This window comes from Bos grunniens, chromosome 12 (assembly GCF_055505025.1).
Source record: "Bos grunniens cultivar Pamir isolate PY7600 chromosome 12, Bosgru_T2T1.0, whole genome shotgun sequence".
Lineage (NCBI taxonomy): Eukaryota > Metazoa > Chordata > Mammalia > Artiodactyla > Bovidae > Bos > Bos grunniens.
The window spans coordinates 54,770,502-54,798,240 of NC_141176.1; the positions used below are offsets into that span (position 1 = coordinate 54,770,502).

General features: G+C 38.4%; 1 protein-coding gene across 50 annotated transcripts in view; it reads right to left on the reverse strand.

Annotated features, from left to right (window-relative positions):
• RBM26 (RNA binding motif protein 26) overlaps positions 1 to 27,739 on the reverse strand; it is a 99,041-nt gene that overhangs the window by 64,466 nt on the left and 6,836 nt on the right. For 47 of the 50 annotated variants that reach the window (XM_086330145.1, XM_086330142.1, XM_086330127.1 and 44 more), the window contains exon 1: positions 18,115 to 18,665. The exons of 1 other annotated variant lie outside the window; for it this stretch is intronic. In XM_086330145.1, the coding sequence (XP_086186271.1) occupies positions 18,115 to 18,185 (71 nt within the window). In that variant the 5' untranslated portion in view covers positions 18,186 to 18,665. Of the gene's footprint in view, positions 1 to 18,114; positions 18,666 to 27,739 lie in introns of those variants that run through there. 2 more of the 50 variants (XM_086330148.1, XM_086330146.1) reach the window with 1 other exon arrangement.

The window sequence follows — 27,739 nt, forward strand, 5'->3', positions numbered from 1 at the left end:
ACATAAATACTTGGGAGGAGGCAGGAAGAGTAAACAAGAGGAGGAACTTATGGATATAAACAAGTGGGAAGTCCAAGTGTAGGCACAGCTAGATCCAGGAGTTTAAATGCTATTACCAGGACCCTTCCTTTCCATTCTGCTTTCCTTTGAATTTTCTTCATTTTGAGGCAGGCGTTCTCCATGTGGCAACAAAAATGGCCCTGAGCAGTTCTGAACTTACATTATTCTGACAGCAAGAGCAGCCTCCCCTCTCCAACAGCATCATCATATTGGTTCTGGGAAATGACTGACTTTCTCTAATTTGAGCTATATCCCCACTGCAGGGCAGCCCTGCACAGAGCTCAATGACTAATTGAATAACCTGAAATTAACACACATACCCCCTACTTTGTGAAAATTTGCTTTATGTCATTTTGTGAAACTTTTACTGCTAACTAATAACCACAAGAAATTTGGAAAGGATTTTCACTTCTATGAGAAAAGATGAAAAGCTGAAAGTCTCCAGCATTTGTTTTGTAGTAAGTTGAAGAGAAGTAGCTATTATCATGGGCAGACAGAGTGGGGCTGCTAAGATCCTTTCCCAGGAGCTACACTAGGCATCTCAGCATCAGGCCACCATGCTCTGAACTGTGTCTGTGAGCATCTATGCTTTATTCCAACTTATTCTGTGCACCCATTAACAAGATGTGTCCTAAAGTAATGACTTCTTCACTTCATGACATTCTGGCTTAAGGAAAGTTTCACAGGAACACTGTTTTCAGAAATAAGGCGAAATCTGTACCCTATACTTTTTATGAATACAGTTATATTACCACAAGAAAATAAAACTTTGGTAAAACTGATAATATTTCTTTTTTTTTTGGCAAATACCGTTGATGCCTGGCTTAAATAATAGACAGGTTCTTTTATCTTTTACATTTAATCCATCGTAATACGCTATGAACTATATTTCATATATGAAATATATGAAGAAAATACCTCCTCAACTGGTATACAACTGGAAAAATAGGGACCTCATAGACTTCATGGAAGGGTCTCAGGAAATCCCAGGAGTCACACAGTTGAGAATCACTGCTTTAGAAGTTATTCATCAAGTATCAAGTGTCTAATTCAAAGACAGTCTTCAAACTCCCTAAGAGTCAGACTTCATACTTTTCAGTGCAAAAAGCAGTAGCCCAAATAGCAAATTAATGTTAACAGAATTCTCTCTCAAAAGAGAAGTAGACTGCAGGTGAAATGCTGATATGGCACCCCTCAACAAAACTCCATTATTTCTTAAATGTTTTACATTTCAATTCACAGCTGAGGAAGAATCAAATTCACTGGGAAAGGGCTCTGGCTTCCAAAGGCCACTTCTTAGCTACTTATATGTGGGTTCCCATTTACCTAGTTAGAAAACAGATCTAAAGCATTTCATCCCTTCAGTTACTAGCAGAGGCTAAGGAACATTTTCTCCCCTGACTAAGAAGGGGCAGAATTATCCAAAAGAAATAGCACTAAGACTAGAAATCTGAAAAACCTAATTCTGTCATTCTATTTTCAATTAAATTCTTACTACCTGCTCCCTCATATGTTAAAAAAAAAAAAAAAAGTCTGGCTAATACTGTGTAGCTTATGATAGACTTCTAGGTTTTTTCTAATATTGCCACAATAGTTTTCTAATATTGTTATCAAATCACGCTGAAATTTTTTTCACTAAAAAGGGGATACTTTCCACCTCACAAATCTCACAGCTAAAGAACTAAGCTTCAGTTTCCTTATCTGAGAGAACAGCTGCTCTGCCAAATTAGAAATAATTACAAATAAATATGATTACAAATGAGAAAGCATTAACCTGCAAACACCAAAGCAAATGCACTACTAATGAAAAAACAGATTAAAAATGTGAAATTATAAGATGCTTATTATCACCACTCCCTTTGAAAAGATGTTAAAATTTAGTTACTATATTTTAAGCACTATTCCCTTTCAAATCTATGTTCTCTTCTAAGCCAAACTGTCAGCTTTTCCTTGAAGCAGTCTGGTATTGAAAAGCACTGAACTCCAAAAACCCAGGTTTTCAGATTTCTAGTGTTATCTTACTTTATTCATTTATTACGTAATCCTGGGTTAGTATTTTATTTCTCTAGGCTTCCGCTTTCTCATTTTTAAAACAAAGGCACTGAACCATATAACCTGACCAAGTGGGTCATTTTTTAGGAATAAGATACAAAAGCTTTCACCATCATTGCACTCGACCTCCCCTACTTTAATTGAATTTAAAATAATTCAGTATGTAATCTGAAAAAAAAAATTGAAAAAAACATCCAAAATGGTTCCTCTAGATCTTTTTCAAAAGCCACAGAACTCCCTCTTCTGAACTGGTGAGCAAGGTTTGAGCCTTGGGAAAGATAAAGAATAACTAAATAGAAACACTTTACATATTTTTCCTGAATTCCCAGGAAACAAGATCTGCACATATTTCTATCACTGTTAAAATGTTACTATTGGTGTACTTGTCTGTTTCAGACTAGATAACAAAGTCTATCTTTTCCCTAGAACCAATCACACTGGTGAAGAACTGTACTAAACACCACAATAAGTAATAGCATTCTTAATCAGGGGTATATCAACTAAAACACACAAAAAACAATTTTCAGTTAAGATCAAACCCAATTATAGCAAATATAAAAGTGTGCCAACAAATTCAGAGCTGTCATGGATCTCAAGAAAGGTCAATAAAAAAAAGTCCACAAGCATTTTGACAAGTCCTTCCTGGCTGCTTTCTCTTCCATACCCTGACTGCTGAGATGGCCCTCATTTCATTAGTACACATGTTCAAAGAATAGTACTTCTATCTTCCTACTTTCTGCGGAAGTCCAAATTTAGACATTTTACAACTCACTCTTAAAACTAGACTAAAAAATTGCTATTTAGTCTTTCTTGTCTCCAAAATGTTACAACTTAATCAAATCTCTAAATATCATAGTTTCATTCTTAAAAGAAGATCTGACCAATTACTCCATTACTTTAATTAACCCTCCCAGTATCCTATAACCTAGTCCCCAAAATGTCCATACACTTCAGTATGGCATGATTCATCCCTTCTTAATTTGAAACCAACAAAGGCTAGCTGGAGTCAAAAACCTTTTCCTAAGCATAATGAATAGTCATAATTCCTCACAGAACTGCTCTTCCAATTTGGGGCACTTGATGTCTTAAGAAGTTTCAAAACTTTAACATATCCAATTTGAGAAAAGTGCTTGAAATACTTCACAGACTGGTAAGTACAAATTTATGAAACTCTTCAAAATGAGATCTATCTCTTTCACAATCTGTTATTATAAAAAACTTTTCTGAAAATGTAAAGTAGGTACTATAGCCATCATCAAATAGTATAAATACAAGGGTCACACTGACAGTTTCTTTTATTTTTTTGTTTTTTATTTATAACTGAAGATTTTTATAAGTGCTTTTTCCACATCAATTTTTAAACTGCCAGTAAGCAACAGAAAATTGATAAGAATATAAGCAGTTGTTTTCTTGCTCCTTCCCTTTTCTTTTTGTTGGGTAACCAACCAACTCTGTGAAGACCTGGAATCCTAAAAGGAGTTTGCTCAGCCCTCCTATTCTTCTTGACTTTGCTAGTTGAAAGCTGGGAGTGCCCTGGCAGATCTCTTCTAGTTTTCCTTCCCTACTTCCACAACTACTCTTGTGGTTTTAGCTGGTAAGTATTGAGTGTGTATACACTTCACTGTTTTATAATACTATTGCCACGGTCCCTCATCGATGATGATAAGCAATTAGCCACTATTTGAGTCTTTGTTTTCCTATATGTAAAGTATCTGTCTTTTTTCTCTCTTTGACTACTTTTAAAAGTCTTTTTATTTGGTCAGCAGTGTGTGACTATGAAATGCCCACAGCTGTGTGTCAGTGTGTGCACAGACACATACACACACATATTTTATCCTGCTTGATTTTGCCAATTTGGATTTATGTTTTAATGTCTTTCACCCATTTTGGAAAGTCCTTGGTTGTTATGTCTTCAAACATTTTTTCTGCTTCATTTTTCTTCCCTTTTTCCAGGACTTCAGTAACTTATATTTTAGACTGTTTGATACTGTCTTACAGATCTCAGATGTATCTTTTAAAATTACTTTTCTCCCTTTGACTTGGATATTTTCTATTTTCCTACATTCAAGTTCACTGCTGTTTTTTTCTCCTATGGTGTCCAGTCTGCTTATTTCAGCTATACTTTTCATTTCTAGATTTCTCCATTAAATTCTTCTGAATAGCTTCTGTGTGTTAACTGAAGTTCCCCATATCTTTGTGCCTGTTTTCCAAATGCTTAAATAAATTCTTCAGCATTTTTATCATAGTTAAAGTTTTTGTCTAATAATTCTAATACTTGAGTCATCTCTCCATTGACATTTCTTCTCAAGTGAATCTTACTTTCTTACTATTTGTGTTCCTTGTTATTGCATTAAGCTGAAAATTTTGTGTAAAAGAACACTGAGTTGGAGACTCAAGTAAATAAGATTTACCTTCAGTAAAGGGTATGTCCTTTCTTTTGCTAGGACACTAGAGTGGAGTCAACTGTTCTGTAACTGATATGGCTTGGGTTTTGTAAGAAACTTAGTTTGATTCAGTTCACCACTGGCTTCAAATGTTTTTGAGGGCATGATCAGGATCATCTTTTTTTTTTTTTTTTAAACTGTTGCATTATGATTTAATCTAATTGCACAATATTTGAAATCATAACCCCTCTAGATTTCTAAGAGAAAGATTATGCATGCCTTTATATTCAATTTTGCACTGTTACATTTGAATCACACAGTGAATTTCACATTATGATGGATCAATTTAGAACTCCCATGCAACACCTCAAATTATATAAAATGGAAAGTTTTTAAAGGTTTGTGGCCATGATGTTCAGTGACCAACATTTTGAAGTACCTGATACATTATAGTCCAACATTGCTGGTTTAAAAAAAAAAAAAGTTTTTATCACTAGCAGGATCTTGCCTTTTATAAGAACTAGAATCTCAGCATTAACAAGATTCTGGATACCTGCCTGTGCTTTACCTCCAGGCCCTAGTTTTTAAAACTACAAGAAAAATATAAAACCAATGGCCTAAGCTTTCCTCTGAAGAAAGAAGGAAAAGCCAGCAAATTAAACTCTAAGTAGAAAAAGGAAATGATAAAAATATAACACCAAAATAGAAAACAATCAAAGCTAATACTGTTCTTGGCAAAAGATGAATAAAATTGATAAACTATTAGCAAAATTGGTCAAGAAAATAAAAAAGTAATATTACCAAAATCAGGTATAATTTTTAAAAGAGGAGGGGAAGCATCAAATAGATTCTAGTCATTATATGAATAATAAGGCAACACTGCAAACAACTCTGTGTCAATAAATCTAGCAACTTAAGAGAAAAATCCTTGAAAAACATAAATTACCAAAAGTGACACAAGAAGAAACAGAATACCTAAATAGACCTATACCTAGTAAATAAACTGATTTTGTAATAAAAGATCCATTTCACAACTAAATCTTCATTCCCAGATGCTTCATCAGTGAAATCTAACATTTTAAAGAAAAAATAAAATACACACAGCACTCATAAACAGAAGCAAAACTTAACAAAATATTAGCAAATCAAATCCAGTAATATGCATAAAAAGGATAATTACATCATGACCAAGCAGGGTTTATCTTAGAAATCCAAGGTTGGCTTAACATTTGAAAACCAATCCATGTAACGTACAATATTAACAGAAAAAGAGAGAAAAGCACGTGATCATTTCAATAAATGTAGACAAAGATTTGACAATTCTTTACCTTTTCATGACAAATCACTCTGCAAATTAAGAACAGAAGAGAATTTCTTCAATCTGGTAAAAGGCAATTATAAAAAAACCTAGCACTAACATCAGTTAATACTGAAACACTAGGTCTCTTTCCCCTAAGACTTGGACAAAACAAGGATGTCAACTCTTAGACCACTTCAATTTAACTTGCACTGTTGTTCCTAACCTATACAAGAAATGAAAATTTAAAAAAAAATCAGAATGTAAAACTACCACAGATAACATGACTGATAAATTTCAAAGGATCTATAAAATAGCTACTGTAAATAATAAGGGTACTTAGTTGCAAAATACAAGGTCAATATGTAAATATCAATCATATTTCTATAAATAACAATAGAACTTGAAAAATGATCCTCTTTCTTCTAAAATTGATCTCTACATTCAACTCAATCCCTATCAACAATCAACACAGGCCTTCTCGCAGAAACTGAAACACTGACTCTCACCTTTATAGGGAAATGAATCCAGCAAAACCGAGACAATTTTTCAAAAGGACAAACTAGGAGGATTTACATAACCTGATTTCAAAAATTATAAAGTTATTTAGACAGTGTGGTATAAGCATCAGAATACATACATATCACTGCACCAAGACAGAGTCCAGAAATAGACTCATATATACAGTTAATTATCAACCAACATGCCAAGTATCAGTGGACCAAGACAGAGTTCAGAAACAGACTTATAAGTACAGTTAATTATCAAACAACAAGCCAAGTCATCCAATAAGAAAGTCTTTTTTAGGGACCATTTATGGAAAAATTAACAATATACTTATTTTAAAAACAGATAAAAGAGCCACTGGCCCTACCTCATTCCATATGCACTTCTGGTTTTTCGTTTCTTGACTCCAAACAGCCTTGAGCCAGGGCAGCCAGTCCCTGTCAGGGAGAGTCCTCCTGAGTTCCCCAGAACGACATGAGCTCTGGCAGGTGCTGGGGACTCGGGGAAGAGGCTGCTCCTGGGCAGAGTCAATCTGCCACTGAAACAGACTACTGGGCTGGCTTGCCAAAACTGTTAACAAACACAAGTTTGTGTGCCTGATGGACACACAGGTAGGCCAAACAAGCCTAAATGTCAGAGTTTGGAGCAGAGAAACAATTATTACAGGGCCAAGTAAGAACAGGTGGCTTGTCTGAATGCCTCCATATACATTATTTTAAAAATTTATTTGAGATGAATGGACCTAAACCTACCAAAAGGCAGAAAATTTCTAGAACATATAATGTCTTTATGATCTTGGAGGAGATAAAGACTTGTTAGACATAACCATAAAACAAAAATAAATTGGACTTAATAAAAATAAAAATTTCTGCCCACAAAATGACATTATTATATAGTAGTCCCCCCTTATCCACAGGGCTTCCCAGGTGGCTCAGTAGTAAAGAATCCACCTGCGCTGCTGGAGACATGGGTTTGATCCCTGGCTTGGGAAGACCCCTGAAGAAGGAAATGGCAACCCACTCCAGTGTTCTTGCCTGGAAAATCCTATGGACAGAGGAGCCTGGGGACCTACAGTCCACGAGATCACGAGTCAGACACGACTGAGCAACTGCACGCACACCTTATCCACGGTGGAAATACATTTCAAAACACCCAGTGGATGCTTGAAACCACAGATACACCTTACTATACACTAAGTTTTTTCCCACACAGGGATGTATGCATGCTAAGTCGCTTCAGTTGTGTACAACTCTGAGACCCTAGGGACTGTAGCCCACCAGGCTCCTTTGTCTATGGGATTCTCCAGGCAAGAATACTGGAGTGGGTTGCCGTGCCCTCCTCTAGAGGACCTTCCCGACCCAGGGATCAAATCCACATCTGTGTCCTGCATTGGCAGGTGGGTTCTTTACCACTAGCACCACCTAGGAAACCCAAGAATACCGGAGTGGTTGCCATTTCCTTCTCCAGGGGATCTTCCCCACCCAGGGATGGAACCCAGGTCTCCTGTGCGTCTCCTGCATTGCAGGCAGATTTTTTACCCGCCACTTATACACACATACCTATAAACAAATTAGGTATATAAATGAGAGACAGTAAGAGATTAACAACAATAATAAAATAGAATAATTATAACTATATACTGTAACAAAATTCACGTGAGTGTAGTGTCGCTTTCTCTCTTCTCCTTTCAAAATACGTTATTGTACAAATTGAAGGCCTTTTCCATCTTAGGTACTTACCACACAGCTGTCAAAACTTTTGCACTTTGAAGTGTGACAGCAAAACTAGAAAGAATTTTTCTCCTTTTTCACAATTTCAGAGATAGACGATTCATTCTTACTATAAATCTCAGCAACTTCAGTACCGAATTTTTTCTTTCCTTATTAAGTTGAGAATTTCCACCTTTTTGTTTAAAGGAAGCACTTTATGGCTTCTCTTTGATATATTCAAACTGCCTGTCACTAATCTTGAGTGCTGCAGTCATAATTAAGCAAAATAAGTTACTTGAATACAAGCACTGCAATATCACAAGAGCAAAGCTGATAACCGGGACAGTTACTAAGTGACAAACGAGTGGGATATGCTGGACAAAGGAATGATTCACATCTTGGGCAGGACAATGCGAGATTTTATCATGTTACTCATAAGAGCATGCAACTTAAAACTTATAAATTGTTAATTTCTGAAATTTTCTATCTAATATTTTTAAACCATAGCTCATCATAGGTAACTGAAACCACAGAAAGCAAAACCACAGATAAGGAGGGACTACTGCACACAAGTCACAAAGGAGGGGAAAAAACCTGTAGGTCATGTATTCTACATGAATAAAGAGCTCCTAGAAATTGGCACAGAGAAGGCAATGGCACCCTACTCCAGTACTCTTGCCTGGAAAATCCCATGGATAGAGGAGCCTGGTAGGCTGCAGTCCACGGGATCGCAAAGAGTCGGACACGACTGAGTGACTTCACTTTCACTTTTCACTTTCATGCACTGGAGAAGGAAATGGCAACCCACTCCAGTGTTCTTGCCTGGAGAATCCCAGGGATGGGGGACCCTGGTGGGCTGCCGTCTACGGGGTCGAACAGAGTCGAACACGACTGAAGCGACTTAGCAGCAGCAGCAGAAATTGGCAATAAGATAGCCCAATTTTAAAAATAAGTAAGACTTAGCCACGGGCTTCCCTTGTGGTCCAGCTAGTAAAGAATCTGCCTGCAATGCAAGAGACCTGGGTTTGATCCCTGAGTTAGATCCCCTGGAGAAGGGAAATGCTACCCACTCCAGTATTCTGGCCTGGAGAATTCCATGGACTATACCGCATACAGTCCTGGGATTGCAAAGAGTCAGACATGACTGAGAGACTCTCATTTCACTTCACTTCAGCCACTTTACAAAAGATGTGACAGTCAATAAACACATGAAAAGGTCCTCAATAGTATTACTCATCAGGAAAATGCAAATTAAAACCATAAAGAGAATTAAACTGTCAGTCCAAAAAAGGTAAGATGTCATTTTATACTATAAAGGTTTAAAAACAACAACAATGAAAAAAACCTTAATAATACTAAATAATGCTGAGGATATAAAGCAACTGGAACTCTCACAAATCACAGGTAGCAATGCGATATAGTTCAACCACTTTAGAAGTTTCTTATAATAGAAAACATGCAGCTACCCTATGACCTAGCAAATACGCCTCTAGGTATTTACCCCTCCCCCAGAAGAAAATACTTCCACAACTACTCAATTAAGAATATTCACAGCAGTCATATTCATAATGCCAACATCAGAGTGGATGTCTTGCTAGAAAGAAAAACTCAGAAAGAGGCACAAGAGAATTTTCCAGACAAAGTTCTAGATCCTGTTTTATACAGTGATTACATAGGTATATGTAACTGTCAAAACTTATGCAACTGATCTGTTTATGTTAATTACAAACTGACACATGATAAATACATACACTATGGCTCTATCTGTTCAGCAAATCAATAAACGATGGTTAAATAAACTATGGTATACCCATTACATTAAAATACTATGCAACCTGAAAAAGGGGGGGGGTGTCTCTTATGTATTATATTGAATGACCTCCAATTATAGAAAAAAGGAGAAGAAAAATATATATAACATATTTGTACAAGTGACTGAACACACACACAGAATATGTCAGAAAGAACCAACGAGTAACGTATCTCCAATTACATCTTTTACACACACACAAAATACTAAATATAACCTCAAGTTAAAAATAAACTTTTACCTATTTCAGAAGTTACCACCTGTAAACTGAAAAAGACTTTGCCACAGAAACAAAGTAGTAGGAAGGTAGTGAATAACTTCAGTAGGAAGCATTTACCATCCACTCATTCCTGGGGAGTAAGGAAGCAGGAGGAAGAAAAATTCCTAAAAGCCTACACTTAGCTCAAGTTTTGGTCATTCTCAACACAAACATACCAAACACTGGAAAATATTATTTTCCATTTTGTTACTAATACTATCCCTATACCTGGACTTATGCATATAAAATAATTCATTTAAAAACACTGTAAGCCAAAAAAAGGAATTGCTAAAACAGTAAATGCTAAATGCATTTTAACTATTCATCACTCAGATGGAAAAATCAATTAAGACTGCAGCAGTAAAATGTGGTAAGAAAGTCATGAAAAATATTTTAGCCAATATAGCTATAAAATTCATCAGACTAGAATTACCATAATTTTTTGTGCAGCTCTATGGAGCTAAGAAATCTTGCATATAGCAGCATTCACATACTTTAATGAGTACGTGCTAATATTTCTGTGTCCTTTCCCTCTTAAAAAAAAAAAAGAAAAATCAGTGTTTAGTTAATTTGAAAGTGCTGTAAGGTAAAAATAAAGTGAAACAGACCCAGAGCTTAGTAAATCTTCAAAGTGCTCACATATCTGCTTTTCCGAAACAGTTTTATACAAATGCCTTTCTCTCTCCTTAGATCATGGGTGCACAAAGTAGAAATTTCAACTAATGCATTTGAAACCCAGGTGTACACCCGCCACGAGGCACTGTGCTGGGTGCTATCCAGGAGAACACTTAACATTTTGAGTTTATTTTCAAGGACCTTAGACTCTAATAAGAACAGTAAAACAAAAGAATTAACTACTGAACAAGTCTGCAAATGATGAGTTTCAAAAAACTATGCAAACTAGCACTAAGAGAGGAGCCTCATGGAAGTCACTGATTTCAACTGGACAGATAAATGGCTTTCTGGATGAACTGGAATTGCAATGGACCTTTGATTTCAACGTATATCAAAGAAACCAAGATAGGCATTACATCACAATACACAGCAAAACTCTGGAATAGAAATGTCTTGTCATTAATCCTGTCTCTTATCATTTATTAGCCATGAATGAAGTATATTACTTAAACTTCCTAAGAGTCAATTTCTTCTTCATCTTTAAAATTGGGATAACAGAACCCAGCTCACACGCAATGAATGCACAAACGTTAGCAAATAGTAAGGACTCAATGAATGTTACCTTCTACATAACGTTGGGGGAAAAAGGTCAGTATAAACTGTGTGATAGGGAATCAGAATGTAAAGTTCAGCTTTTGTTGAAATTAAGACTTATAACGTAAAAAGTAGGAAGATATAAACTGGAAAGATAATTTGAAACAGACATTAGAGTTCTAAAAGTCAAGTTAAGAAGTATGCAATTGATTATTTAGAAGTGCTGAAGATTTTGATCACACAATACAATAAAAAAGCTGGGTATCCAGGCCAAAAGAACTCCAAACGAGAAAAAGACTGGAGATAGGGAGGTATGTTAGAAAGCAAACTGCAGTGGTTTAGATAAGGAGTGCAGGGTTCCCTACTGACCGCTGTCATTAGTAAGAATTATTAAAATAAAAAGACAGAACCCAATGACTAACTGAATTGGGGGAAAGGAATGGAGGGAGAAGCCAAAAAAATACAAGTGCAAGCCCAAATAATTTGGAAAAATGAAACGGAAATAAGTGAATATTTTATTTTCAGAAACATACAGTGGTTTGAAGTTCAGGTGAAAAGGATCAGGCACAGAGCTAGCAATCAGAGTTTCAGAGTATAAAACTTTGAAGCAATTAAGCCTAGACATACCTATGAGAAAAATAAATGCTTACAGGTACTCTTGAAAAAGCTCTAAAATTCAAATATGTATATGCAATATCCTGAGGAAGGGAGTCTTTAATCAAACTTTCAAAGCAACTACAACATACACACACATACACAGTTTTTAAAATCACTGGCACGTATTACAATAGAAACCATCCATAGGAATGAATGTGAATAAAGGGTCAGGAGTGGTAATGATTAAGAAAAAAGACTCAATGGGAACAGAACAAAGAAAAATACAATTCAAAGGCAGGAAAAGAGCTTAAGGAGATAGGACTGATTTGTGAGAAAGAGAACCAAAATATTAGGGATCTAAGTCATGAGAAGTTTAAAGAAAAAAAAAAAAGCAGCTATCAACACTGTCTAATGTCATACACAGAGGTCAAAGAACTAAAATTTCTATAAGTCTTTACATTTAATAAACAAACTCAATGGTAACACTGGGGTAAGCAATTTCGGTTGCACATGAGTATAAACTACTGTTAAGGCGTTAAGAAGTAAATGGTTGGGGACAAATGGGTGAAAAAGTAAAGGCTGACTACTATTGCAAGATTGAACAGTGACAGGAAAAGAAAGCTAGTGTGAAAACGACTAGAAGTAGGATTTAATTCTTTTTGTTTTTTGCTGAGCTTAAGGAATTAGAGACTGACTATACCCAAAAGGGTCTGCAGAAAATGAAAGATCAAAGGAGGGGAAGAGTAAATAAAATTCAGAAACAAAAAGATCACCTTTCAGTTCTCCCTATAAAACAAAAATATATTTTAATGTGGTGAGAAAGGTATAGTACTAAGTGTGGGTAAAGGAGAAATGACTACAAAACTCTAGGTTTCTGTCTTAGACTCTAAAGCACTGATAATCACAATGCCTAAGAACTTTGTTCCTTTACAATAGCAGCTACTGCTGCTGCTGCTGCTAAGTCGCTTCAGTCGTGTCAGACTCTGAGCAACCCCATGGACTGCAGCCCACCAAGCTCTTCCGTCCATGGGATTTTCCAGGCAAGAGTACTGGAGTGGGATGCCATTGCCTTCTCCACAATAGCAGCTACTACTACAAAAATCTAATAGTAAAAAAAAGTACACATACAGAGGCACACATAGAGGAGTAGGAAAGGATACACTGCATTATGTTGTAGTAAGCTAAGAACAAGGCTCCAGAGTCAAAACATTGAGTCTAAATCACTGTTCAGTCACACGTAAGATGTGTGACTCTGGGCAAGTATCTTAACTTCATGCTTCAGTACCTCAGGTGTCATCACTTGCAAAATGGAGGAGTATTTACCTCATAGAACTTGAAAGTAATACAAAGGTTTAACAATGTATACAAATGTTAACAGTAGCAATAATAGCAATGTAACCTGTGTTTAATCAAACTGGTATTTAAGATCAATACAGTGTAACTGTTGTACTTATATCTTCCTTATTACTGTAGCATCTGTGAACCTTATCAAATTTATTTGACTTGTCACAGCTGTTGTAATCTGGTCTGTTTTCTATGTTGTCAGCAGTAGATAATATAGCTTTAAAATATCTTGGACTTGAGAGCAGATAACTTATTTAATATGTTTTCCCCCGGTAACTGTTGCTAAAGAGTTAGGCATTAAATACCATATTTGTCTTAAACTTTAAGCTAAAAATTTGGTTAGATATAAAAGAGGAAGAAAAGGTCAAAATGAGTGAAAGAAACCTAAGTAGACTGAAATAATGCCTGCCTGTAAGACTGAGCTCCCCAGATTGCACAGCAGGTACTCTTTGTATTTCAGAACATTCCCTTTGGGTAAATGCTTTTTTCACTGCTTATATATATATATATATATATATATATATATATATATATATCTATCTCCTGGGAGTTGGGGGGAAGGGGCTGGGATCTTAAAAATATGTCTCATTTAATTCTTTCACCTACAGAAATAGGTATAATTCTTCCTATCATACTAACAAGGAAAAGGGAGGTTCACTTGCCTGTTGGCAGAGCTGAGAGATCTGAACACTGGTCTATGTGGACACAAAAATGTTTTCTTTCCACTACACAACAGTACCTCCACAGCACGACCTAGTAGCAGCACAAAATGAGGCATTCTGCTCTTCACTACTAAGTTCAACAAAACTTGGGCATGTCATTAAGTCTCTCTCAATTTTATTTTTGGAAAAACTAAGGGGTTTGATTGGAGAAGGCAATGGCACCCTACTCCAGCACTCTTGCCTGGAAAATCCCATGGACGGAGGAGCCTGATGGGCCGCAGTCCATGGGGTCGCTAAGAGTCGGACACAACCGAGCGACTTCACTTTCACTTTTCATTCTCATGCATTGGAGAAGGAAATGGCAACCCACTCCAGTGTTCTTGCCTGGAGAGTCCCAGGGACGGGGGAGCCTGGTGGGCTGCCGTCTACGGGGTTGCACAGAGTCGGACACAACTGAAGCAACTTAGCAGCAGCAGCAGCAAGGGGTTTGATTAGATCTTGAGGTTTCCCTTAAACTGAAAATAATCCATGATTTTATTAAATCACATTTAGTGATATGTAAACTCACAAAAAGTTTTAAAATACAGCAGAAAGTCTTTTGTTTAAAAAACAAAAAAACATCAAAAGAGAGCTTAATGTTATGAAAAAGAAATCAATGATACAGGAAAGACCAACATCTATTTTATTTTATTATAAGCATGTATGACTAAGCAAATGTTTTGGAGAACAAAAACATCAAGTATTTCAAGATGATAATTTTAACACATATATTTTCAATAAATTATGAAAAAGAAAACTTGGAATCCTGATATACCTACAGACCTTATAATCAAATAAAATACAGATTTACCAACTTCTATTTCATGTTGAAACTGCAACCAGGTTGACTCCCCACCCCATCCCCCCAAATGTCCATCTGAAAACTCTCCTCCCCCAAAAACCCTTCACTGGCTTCCCACTATCCTTCAATGACATCCCAAATCCTTAACATGACTCAACAGTCTCGTGCAATCTGGCTCCTGTCTCAGGAGCTATCTGCCGCTATGGTTCCCCTGGCTCTTTTTTTCACCTTTCCTTCCTTCATTATAGGGTCATCATACGATCTGCCATCAAAAACCTTGCTGTTACAACTCTCCATTCCCATCCTTTTGCCCCAACAAACTACTCATCCTTCCTTGTTGAGATGAAATACTGTCAGGCAACAAAAGTCTTTCCAGATGTTCCAGACATATATTTTCATAGCACTCTGGATTCATCATGCTCACCAGTCTTATAGTTACTTGTTTAACATCTGTCTTCCCTGGTAAACGATACGAAGATGGTCATTTCATGTCATGTTTCCTACCGTTTCACCCATATCTTAACACACTGCTTAGCACAGAGGACATTAAGTGCTCAATAAATACTTACTGAATTAATACATTTAAACTACAAGGCAGGTCCAAAACCATGAGATACTTTACTAGCACAAGTAAGTTAAAAGTTCTATACAAATTTCAAGTTCTATCTTCGTACGGTCCTGCCTCAAATAGATGCCTCAAATTTGGCCAAAAAAAAAAAGAAAAAGTCTCTTTAGATAATAAACACATCTTAAAGTTTCACAAAACCAAGGTTAGAAACCATAGGTCTTAAATAACTGGAATCAGCTTTAAAAGTCATCTAAAAGAATTCCCCTGAAGTGCAGTTAAAGGGACAGGAACTTGGATACGCGTTCAATTTTACCACAGCAGTGTACTTTACAAAAGGACCAATCCCAGCTCCTCCCACTGTCTAGGTTCTACAAGTAGTGCCTTATTCCAGCAGTGAAGACTGCAGGGCTACAGTCATCTGAGTATGCTACATGATATCTGAATGTGCTTTATTAAAACTACGAAAAAAAATTACAAGCAAACACACTAATCAGCTATAAATAATCTTCTCTTCAATAAGAAGAAAAAATGGTAATAAAACTAAGTAATTTGAGAACTGCAGGCTTATACAAGGGAATGCTGTTTTAACGCAAAACATTCTAAGTTTTCTGTTCACCTAACATTTACTGAGTGCTAATTACAAACCAGACAGTGTTCAAAGATTTTCTTAATACATATTCATTATTTCCTCCCTCTCACACACGAGGAAGCGGAGGCACTGAGCTAAGTTACTTACCCAATATCATACAGCAGGTGAGTGGCAGAGACAGAATTCAAAGGCAGCCATTCTGGCTCCACGGTCTCAACAACTATACTCTACTGCTGCCCACTCTCTCCAACCCATTGAAACAGGGCTTCTATCTGCACCATCCTGCTCCAGTGAAACTTTTCAACAAGTTCACCAATGACTTCTACCTTGCCAACATAAGGGCCCCTCTGTCTTCATTTTATCCATTATGCAGTATCCCACCAAGGTGACAACCTTCCTCTTTTGTTATACATCTCTTTCATTAGTGACATACATCCCACTTTTCTTCCAACCTCAGACCTGAACTCTCTTCTTTTCCTTATTTACACGTTCTTCCTCAGAAACTTCCCAGTCTCGTGACTTTAAATACTACCTGCATGAATGCAAGTATTTCCACTCTTGGCTTGAGTTCTAGACGCATACCCAACTACCTATTTCACATCTCACTTAGATGTATTTTAACAAACACTTTCTACTTACTGGTTAAAATTAACCACCCTTCTCCCCTCAAACTGTTCTCTCCAAGCCTCCTCAACCAACACACATTCAGTTGCTTAGACTAACTTCTTAGTCATCAGTCACCCTTGATCTTCCTTTCCCTTATCTCTCACATCCAATCCAGCAACAAGTCCCACCAGATCTATTTATTAAACATATTTGTCTCCACTCTCACTCTAACGCAAACATCTACAGCTTGGCCTACAACTTCCTTCAGCATGGTCCCCTTATTTCTATTCTTGATCCCATAATCTCTACAAAGTAGGCGGAGTTTTAAAACAAAGTCAATCTCTGCCTGCTTTAAATCATCTAATGTCTTCCCATTAGATTTCAAGTAAAATCTTAGCTCTTGACTACAGCCTAGAAGATTCTACATTATTTGGCCCCTTCCTACTTCTCCAGCTTCACAACTTTCCTTTTGTCCCCCCTTCACAAGATTCCCTGCAGCCACAACAGCCTTTCTCTTCCCCATCGAACCATGATCATTTCCGCTACAGGGCCTTTGCACTTGTCGTTCCTTCTGGAAGGAACATTGTCTTCCCAGACTTTCACACAGTTCCTTCTCCTCCTCAGGTGTTGCTGCACTGTCACCTCCTCTGGGAGGCCTTGTTGACACTATTTTCCATGATCTCTAGTATTACTGTCACGACTCTTTACTACCTGAAGTTAGCTTATTTACTTTTCTATTATGCCTTGTCGATTTTGGAATTTAAAAACTCTGGCCCCAATGCCTCCCACAGTACATAGAAGGCGTTTAATAAATCTATTAAATAAGTGGATATTCTGCATTGCACTTTAAATTGTTTATTGTAAATCAATTTTGATCAAAACACTTGGCCCATATTTTTTATGTATTAAAAGGTAAACCCTTAAAATTCAATTTTTCCAATCTAAGACATTTCAGCACTTCGAACCACCACCCCCCCCCAACACACACACACACACGAGTACACCTATAGGATTCTACTTAAAACTGCCAAACAGTCCATATGGTTAGATTGCATTTTCTTCCTCCAAGCGAACAAACGTGCAGAGATGAGAAAGGGAAATTTTACTGGGCACCTTAGCACCTGTTACATTTTCAATCAGTTAAGAGCCAGACAGCACATGGTAGACACGGCCTTTCTTTCAGAGACGGTATTTAGGTAAAACATGAGTGGGCTGGGCGAGAACTGTTCTACATCCCTAAAAAGAGCTGTTCACTTTATTTAAAAAAAAGCTAAGTAAAACAGTCTACTGAACAGATCATGCACGAGTTCGCCAAAAGAAACCGACATGGGGGCCCTCGACAAATAACGAGTTGTGTGTTTAGGCTGGGGTCGGTCTACAAATAACGGGAAAACAACAGGAGAGCCATCGGTTTAAAAACCAACTCAGCGATGAGGTAAATCAGCTCAGGCTCCCAGGCGTATTCTGAACCTGGGAACGAAGGTGGCGGAGGAGGCGAAAACACAGAGCCTGGGACCTCAGTTCACCGCTTCGGCCTCCACCGCAGGCACTTAAGGCAACTGGGAGTCCACCTATCTCCCCCTTCCATCCCTGCAAGTAAAATAGCTCCCGAATACTCACATGGGCTCGAGAGTCTTGCTGAGCCAGGACTTGAGTGCCTCGAAGTTTTCAATGATCATTTTAGAAACCATCCACAGCGGCCCCGAGGCCCGTCACACTCCTCCGCCCGCCCAGGTCGCGGCCGCTACAGCCGCCGCTGCCCCCGCCCCCTACTCCGCGCGCCGCCCGCGTGGGCCGCGGTGGGAGGCGCCGGTGGCAGGTTCCCGCGAGCCCGGATCGGCGAACAGCTCCGCGGGGACCGCCGTAGGCCGCGAGTCCACGGGGTGCCAAGGGCTCCCCCTCCCCGGACCCCGGCCCCGGCTGAGGCAGCAACGGTTTGCCCGGGCCCTCCCCCTTCCCTCCACCCCAGCCAATCTTCCTGGACCAGAGCGCGACACGCGCCTAAACACGGGCTTGCCCTCAGCCCTGAAACCAGGTGCTTGCTAGCAACGCAGAAGAGGAAAAAGTGAAGAAAGCGAAAACGAAGGGCAGCTGAATGGGAACGATTCGGGGGGTCTTCCCGGCTCCCAGCACCCCCAAGAAGATGGCTGCCGATAAATCTCGCGAGAATTGATGAAATCTCGCGGTGACTCCCGGAGCCTGCTGGGAAGAGACGTAAGTTGTGTTTTTTTTTTTTTTTTTTTTTTCCCCCGGAGTGCACGCTGGGCAAGTGTGGCGAGTCTTGCTTATTTGCCTGGCTTGTGGGCCTTGTGCTTTTCCACGCTTTGGTCTTGCTAAGGGGTAAAGACTTTATTTCTTTACTAGGAGGGAAAGGCTGTTGACTTCAGAATCAGCAGGAACTTCAGCAGCTCGAACTCTATACCAGACGGCGTGGCCCATCGGCTGGAACGACACTGCTACTGGAGCGCTTTCTTGAGAGCATCCGCTCGGATGTGTTGGGACACAGGCGATCAGGGGGTTACAGGTGTGCTGCGCTGTGCTGCCTCCTCCTTTTTTTCCCAGGGTTCTGCAGTACTGTATTCTGGATATGCTGTGCTGTGGACAAGATTGGGAAGAACGGGATGGTCTCATCTAACGCACTGAGACCTCCGGAGGCTTAGTTTTGTCCAAAATTACTTGATTTATGGCAAAACACTATTGATATACTAATGACCTAGGGATTCCTCCAGCCCTTAGTTCTCAAGTAGTTTGTTATTATCCAAAACTTTCAGACTTAAAACCCCTAGCTAGAAATAAGGGAAGTATTTGTTGTGTTTTTAATTCTATTTAGAACTGATTCAACCAATTCTGTCCATTTAGAACTGATTCAACCAATTCTGTCCATTTAGAACTGATTCAACCCCAGATAGGGAAATGACATAGCATCAAAAGAGAGAGCCTTTCTATCAGCATCATAAACAAATTACCTTCATTTCTCCTGAGTGTTTAGATAAATTTGATTCCTGCCTCAATTGTTCTATTCGCTGTTACTTACTTCCATTAAGGTACTAGGTGGAACTTTACAAACTGTTTACTGCCTGTAAACTATAATGAATTAAAAATAATTCACAATATAAAGACACTTAAAGTAGATCAGTAAAAAGCTTTTTATGGCAGACACAATGGTAGACTAAATTGTTAAGAACTCTGAGTTTGTAATTTTCTAAAGTGTTCCTTAAGCAATAAGTGGAAAAGATTTGATCAAGTAAGAAAATCAAGACATTTGTAAAATACAGCATGAAAAGTATTTTGCAAATTAGAAGCCAGCTTTTGATTAACCAGAGTGTTGATGAAAGTGATTTAGCCAGATGAAGCAAGCTGAATGCAAAGTGGCAATTATTGTGTGTTTCCACTTACATGAGGTACCTAGAGTAGGCAAACCCCTAGAGACAGAAAAATAGAATGTTAGTTGCCAGGAGCAAGAGGGACAGGGGAGAATGTGAAATTATTTTTTAATGAGTAAAGAATTTCAGTTTGGAATGGCAAAAAGGTTCTCGAGATAGGTGGTGTTGATGGTCACACAACAGTGTGAATTGTGAGTTCAGTTCAGTTCTGTCGTTCAGTCGTGTCCAACTCTTCGGGATCCCATGGACTGCAGCACGCCAGGCTTCCCTGTCCATTACCAACTCCTGGAGCTTGTTCAAACTCATGTCCATTGAGTCTGATGCCATCCAACCATCTCATCCTCTGTCGTCCCCTTCTCCCACCTTCAAGCATCAGGGTCTTTTCAATTGAGTCAGTTCTTCGCATCAGATGGCCAAAGTATTTCAGTTTCAGATTCAGCATCAGTCCTTCCAATGAATATTCAGGACTGATTTCCTTTAGGATTGAGTGATTTGATATCCTTGCAGTCCAAGGGACTTTCAAGAGTCTTCCCCAACACCACAATTAGAAAGCATCAATTTTTCAGTAATGATTATTCTTTATGGTCCAACTCTCACTCCATTCATGACTGCTGGAAAAACCATAGCTTTAACTAGACAGACCTTTGCTGGCGAAGGAATGTCTCTGCTTGTTAATATGCTGTCTAGGTTGGTCATAGCATTTCTTCCAAGGAGCAAGCGTCTTTTAATTTCATGGCTGCAGTCACCATCTGCAGTGATTTTGGAGCCCAAGAAAATAAAGTCTGTCCTTGTTTCCATTGTTTCCTCATCTATTTGCCATGGAGTGATAGGACCAGATGCCATGGTCTTCATTTTTTGAATGTTGAGTTTTAAGCCAGCTTCTGCTTCTCCTCTTTCACTTTTATCAAGAGGCTCTTTAGTTCCTCTTGAATTGTGAACTGTTCACTTAAAAATGGTTAAAATGATAATTTTTTAATATTTGCCACAATAAAAAATGATTTGTAAATTTAATATTGCTAGGGAAAATTGCTAGGGTAAAATCCCAATTGTTTAGTCTGTTGTTTAGTAGCCTTGCCACAGGCTGACTCCACCAGTGTTTTCAATCTCATCACCAACTGTTGAGTCTTCTGTTAAATGCTATATACTCCTGGCAAACTGATTATTCACTGTTCAGGGAATGCTTCCACTTAACTTCTTTCTCTGGCTACCCAAACCTTGCCCACCCTTCTCTTTCGATTATCACTGCTGCTATTATTTTTGATCCTTCTCTTATTTTTCCTAAACAATAGTAACAGCCTTTTAATTTCTCTGCCCTTAGCTGCCCTCATATCAATCCAGCTTCAATGCCTTCATCGCCATTACTTTTAATAGCAATCTTTGTAAAATGTGGATTTAATCATGTCACTTCCCTGCTTAAAATCTGTCTCAACTTCCACATTGTCTTCAGGATAAAAATCTAAAATTCATAAATATTTATAAAAGACCTCTTATAGTCAAACCCTTCTTATATGCCTTAGAAACTTCTTTCACTGCTTTTCAGTCTTTGCTCCAGCCATCCAACTATTTCATGTTCCTTGAAAAAAGTTGTGTTCTCTCACTAAAGTGATCCATTGCAAAATGTTTCCCTCCCTTGCACTTGAACCCTACTCATCCATCAAAATTCAGGGCATACAGCAAGCATCACCTTTAGAAAACCACCCTTGACCTCCCTGCTCTAAAGCAGGAATCCGTCTTAGGCTTGATCACATCAGCCTGTACTTCTGTCTATTGTAACAGTCATTGCTTTATTTTTGCAATTATCTGATTATCTGTTCATTAGTAGACTAGGTTTTCAATCTTCTATTCCATCTCCAGCCCTTGATATATACAGTCAGTTCTCAATTTGTTAAATTAATCAGTTACAGCCTTGCTACTTCCATGAAACCTTCCTCTAAACAGTTACAGTGCTTGTTGCAGTAACTTATAGTGCTTGTTACTGCTCCACAAGGAGTCATCAGTGCTTCCTAGCATGATTCTCTTTCTTAACCACTGTTTATCCCTCATCAGTTCAGTGCTTCATCTTTGGCTTTGTCTTCTAATTAGCTAATTAGCTAATTCATAGTTAGCTAATATAATAATCAGTGCAACTGAGAAAAGACTAAAACAACCGCCATAGACTACTTTCTCTATTCAGTAACAACACTTCCAGTATTAGGTTACCTACTTCACATTTTCCAGCACACCGTGTTCCTTCAAAGCCCTGTGACTTTGTTAGTGCTGTTCCTTTTGCTTAGAATGACTCCTCACTGCTGAAATACCAGGTAGCTGAGGCAAATGTTGCCTGGTTCTTACCTGTAGTGTGTGTGTGTGTGTGTGTGTGTGTGTGTGTGTGTGTGTGTGAGTCGCTCAGGTGTGTCCGACTTTTTGCGACCCCAAGGACTATAGCCCACCAGGTTTCTCTGTCCATGGGATTCACTGGGCAAGATTACTGGAGTGGATTGTCGTTCCCCTCTCCAGAGGATCTTCCCAACCCAGAGATCAAACCCTGGTCTCCTGCATTGCAGGCAGTTTCTTTACCATTTGAGCTACAGGAAAGTCCTGTAGAATAGGAGTTAAAACAGTATAAAAAATAGACAGTTTTTCTTCTGTCTGCCTAATTAGAATATGAGTTCTTTAAGAGGACTCATAATCTAGGACTAGGACTCAAGTTTATTCCTCTCTGTTCTTTCTGCACTTAGCATAGTGTCTGGAACTCAAAACTGTTGAAGGATATAGGAAGGAAGTAGAGCAGGGGAAATATTTTTGATAGGTAGGTCATAATGATATATCTCCTGGTAGACTTGCATCTCCTTATAATTTACTTAACTGCCCTGATCCTAGGAATAGTCTCTGGAGTATACTTAACTCCTCCTTAGGTTCATCTAGTTCTCTCCCAGCTGATGGAGACAGTCTTATTATCAGTGGTGCTTCAGGAGTTTTGCTTAAAAACTTAGCCTGTGTTTCACCATCACAAAGATTTTCTGTATTTTTTTCTTCTATTTCTTTTATATTCATTACTTTTTACAGAGAATCACTTTTAGATGTTTATTCTGTCTGGAATACATTTCTTTATTTGACGTACTGTGGGGATCTAGCCTATTTTTTCTTCACACAGCAAGCCAGTTTTTGTCTGTGATTCTACTCAACAGTCTCTCCCTTCCCCATCGATTTTTGATGCCACCTTTATCATATACGCATATTTCCATTTATGTATAACTCTGGTTCTGACCTCTTCTTCAGTTGGTCTGTGTCCATGACTGTGCCAGTTCCTGGAGAAGGAAACAGCAACCCACTCCAGTGTTCTTGCCTAGAGAATCCCAGGGACGGGGGAGCCTGGTGGGCTGCCGTCTATGGGGTCGCACAGAGTCGGACACGACTGAAGCAACTTAGCAGCAGCAGCAGCATGCCAGTTCCATGTTGTCTTTATAGACTATCTTACTGCGTAACAGGGAAAATCCTTCCCCTTTGCACTTCTCTTTCAAATTTGACTTAGACTTAGCTAAACGTGAACTCTTGGTCTTCCAAATACTTCTTAGAGCAAGATTATTGAGCTTAGCAAAAAAGAAAAAAAATCCTTCATTGAATTTATTGAGTAATTTGGGTTGGCATTCTGTGTGAGGCAGTCACAGAGGTACGTTGCTCAGATCTGCCTTTGAGAAAGGACTCACACCCAACTGCAAGGCATGTAGTTAGCTGACATTCTTCAGTTAATTTCTTCTGGATTCACCTCAGCTTTCAAGCTGAAATTACACTATTCTCAGGACTACCTCTCTCTCCCATGCCCATCCTCAGCTAAAGACAGTAAGGTGTAGGATAAGGACATATTCAACATTAGGATGCCAGGGGCTTTGTCAGTCCTGCATGGCAGTCTGATGACTCCCCTGCCCAATACAACTGCCTCCCTTTCTCTTTCACAAACGCTATTCTCCAATAAACCTTTTGTACTTCTACCTCTGTCTCAACATCTACTTTCCAGAGAACCTAACCTATGACACAAATCATCCAATTCATTCTACTTTTATAATTTTTTTAAAAATTATAGTTAATCCAACCATCCCTTCTGGCCCAATAACTTCTTTGAAACCATCCCTAGCCACCTTAATTTAATATGATCTCTCCCAGGACGAATCGTTTACATTCTAACAAGCATTTTTCTTACCATGGTCATCATTGATTTAGCCCCTATCATTTTATTTTTTACTGCACACGCACTTTAGCCTCTATGGCCTCTTTAGTACTCTGTTTCATCAGTTGCTTCCTTATCTCCCATTTCCACTCTTGTGCTCTATTGAGTCTTTCCAACTTGTCACTCGACAAATGTTTACTGAAGGTCTGCTCAGTTTCAGATATACTACTACTCTTTACTGACAATACAGTGATGAACAAACAGGTATGGTATCTGCTCATGAAGCTTATAGCCAGACTTCAAAAGGGAGACATTTAATGGAAAGTCATATAGGAAAAAAATGTTAATGTTTATAATTAAATTTTAAACTTTAATACAAACTATTTAGGTATTCTGAAAGAGAACATATGAATCATTATAATAGTATAGACTGAAAAGACTCAAGAATAGCTTCTCTTAGGACGTAGTGTTTAAATGGTTAAGAAAGGGAATAATGAGTAGAAGCTAGCCATGTGAAACAAAATAGAGACAGGAACATTCAAGGCAGACATGATAGCTTGTGGGATGGTCCTGAAATAAGGATGAGCTGGATCTGAAAGGAAGACAGAGAAGTGGGAGGGTATCAAGTTAGGGGGAAACATGGTGTATAGGTTAAGTTAGGTAAACAAGGGCCATGTTAAGATTTTTGAACTAGATTTTATATAAAATCTGATGTACAGTCATTGAAATTTTTTCCATATGACAGGATGAATTAAACACACGAACAAACACACACATGCATACTTCTTTTAAAAGTGAAAGCCTAATTAAATTTGGGACTTTTTCAGTAAAAGCAGAAGGGAGGCAAATCACTTTTAACATAATATTAGCAGGATTTTTATTTCCGTCTAAGTGATTAAGAGCATGTTAATAAAGGGAATACAGTTTTCTCATCTTGAGATTAGACACTAATAACTTGGAAAGAAAAATAATGCTTGCTGTGGTGAGGTATATCCTTAGGTAATTTAAAAGAAAACGCTTCAGCAATTGCTAACGGTGTGAACTGGGATTAGAGGACATTCTATCATTTCCCTTAATAAGTTCAGAGCACTTCTAGTAAAACAGTTTGTGAGACAATCTCCAGTTCTTCAGTGGACTCCATTTATACCTATAATTGCTTATAATGACTGCATAGAGCAGTACTTTTGTGAAAGGGACCCAAAACAGTACAGAATAAGAGGACCAGGAGTCGTGCTATGAATGCACTGAAATTTTTTATTTTATTCCGTGTAAGGAGAGAAAAAGGGGTTCCCTGGTAGCACAACTGGTAAAGAATCCACCTACAATGCAGGGGACCCCTGTTCGATTCCTGGGTTGGGAAGATCCCCTGGAGGAGGAATAGGTTACCCCTCCAGTATTCTTGGGCTTCTCTGGTGGTTCAGATGGTAAAGAATCCATGTGCAATATGGGAGACCCAGGTTTTGGGTCCCTGAATTGGGAAGATCCCCTGGAGAAAAGCATGGCCACCCACTCCAGTATTCTTGCCTGGAGAATCCCAACAGATAGAGGAACCTGATGGGCTACAGTCCATGGGGTCAAAAAGAGTCAGACACAACTGATCGACTAAGCACAGCACAGCAGCACAAGGAGAAACAAAATCCTTAGGCTGAAAAAAAAAACAACAATACTTTCCAATAAAAATATGCAAGCCACATACATAATTTTGTAGTGGCCTCATTTTCAAAAGTTAAAAAAAAGGTGAAATTAATTTTAATAATATATTTTGTCCACATATCCATAGTATTATCATTTCATTGTGCAATTAATATAAAAATGGTTGATATATTTTACTTTGTTGTTGTTATTAAGTCTTTGAAATTCAATGTATATTTTTCCATCTACATCACATCTCAGTTCAGACAAACTGCATCACACGTGCTCAATAGCCACACATCACTAGTGACTTTGGTCCTGGACAGGGCAGCTTGCAAACTTCGGAGGGTGCCTCTTGTGGGCATTTGATTGTACCTGAGGACTGTTGTTTCAGTGTTATTAGTCGTTTCCCTCTGCTCAGATTCCAGCCCCCAGTAAGAGTGGGCTTGAATTTCAAAAGCCCTAAATAAGGTTCTGCATGGTTACTTTTGTAATAGACAGTTTTATCCTAAGACTTCTAAGGAAATGAGAACAAAATGTAGAGGTGAACCTTCTTCAAAAGACTTTATTCCTCCCCTCTCTTCTATTAGCCATAGTGTAAGAGAGACAAGGGGAAGACGGGGTACATAGAGTTTTCTTCTGATTCTTAGCTTGAAGGACAAAGATACCTCCACAATGAATGTTGGTTTAAAAAAAAAAAAAACAATGGAATAAAATGATATGACAGAGTCCTGCAGAAGATTTCTAAGGACCATATGGATATAAGCATGTAAATACCTACTTCTCATGGAACACCAAAGTGAAGTTTGTGAATCTGCTTTGCTTTCTCTTGGGGTGGTTTTCTTGAGGTCTTTTTCCTTACAATAGCTAATGGGATATCCTATGTAGCACAAAAGATGAAAGGAACCCTGGGGATCTTGGCTCTCAGTGTAAGCTGTCAGACTCACTCAAGCTATGGTTTTTGTTCACCAGTGTTCATTTCTTCAATGAATGCATACTGAGAGCCTACTATGTGACTATGAATTGCCCTAGGCCCTGGAGATACAGATGTAACTAAGACAGGCAAGGTCTCTACCTTCATGGTACATGTATTCTAGCCAGTCTACTAGGCCCTCCAGGGATCTTTTTGCCTGCCTTAATGTCTTTTTTAATGCTTTTTGTTATGGAAAAATTTTGATGTGTACAAAAGCAGAAAAAAGTATAATCTTTCCCATCATCAGTTTCCTTGATAATCAACTCCTGGTCAGTCATTTCATTGATACTCCATCCTTTCTCCTTACCCATTTAAGTTATTTTGACAGACTGACATCGCATCAATTCACTGACAGATGATTTTAGTAAGTGTTACATATTTGATTCTGCTGGAAACAGATTTTCTACACTTGTCATCATCTGTGGCAGTTTGTGTAGGAGACATTGTGCGTGTGTATGAATATGTAATACATGTATATATGCAACATATAGCATATGTATCATCAACCTTCATGCAATCAGTAATATATACTGAATCTTCCTCTTAAGAACACTTAGAATCTACTCACTGTCATGCAACCTAGACTATACACTGCAGCCAAAGAAATCCATAAAAGCCCATTCTAATCATATCACTGCTTACAGCCCTTTACTGACTTCCCATTTCTCAGGATGAAGAACAAATTTATTAACAATGATGTCTAACCGAAATTAAGTGTGTTTTATGATATTAAACCCTGTGCTATGTACTTTATTATGTTAATCATTACAGTTTAGCATCTCCATTGTACAGCTGAGGTAATTCAGGCTTTGAGGGCCAAGGCATGGCAGAGATTGAACCCAGGTCAGCAGACAACAAAGACTACGTCTTTAACCACATCTTTGCTAGACCTTTCATTAACTGGTGCCTGCCTGACTCTCCAGCTTTATCTCTCACTTCTTTACACTCTACAGTGTACACTCTACAGTGTACTTTATACTCTACAGTGCTGCCACACTAAAGTATCCGTAGTTCTCAAAGAAACAGTAGTGCATTATGCAATAGACAAAGTGGTATGTGCTGAATACCAAAACAGGAACATGAACATATTAATATATTTTGGAGAATTCAAAA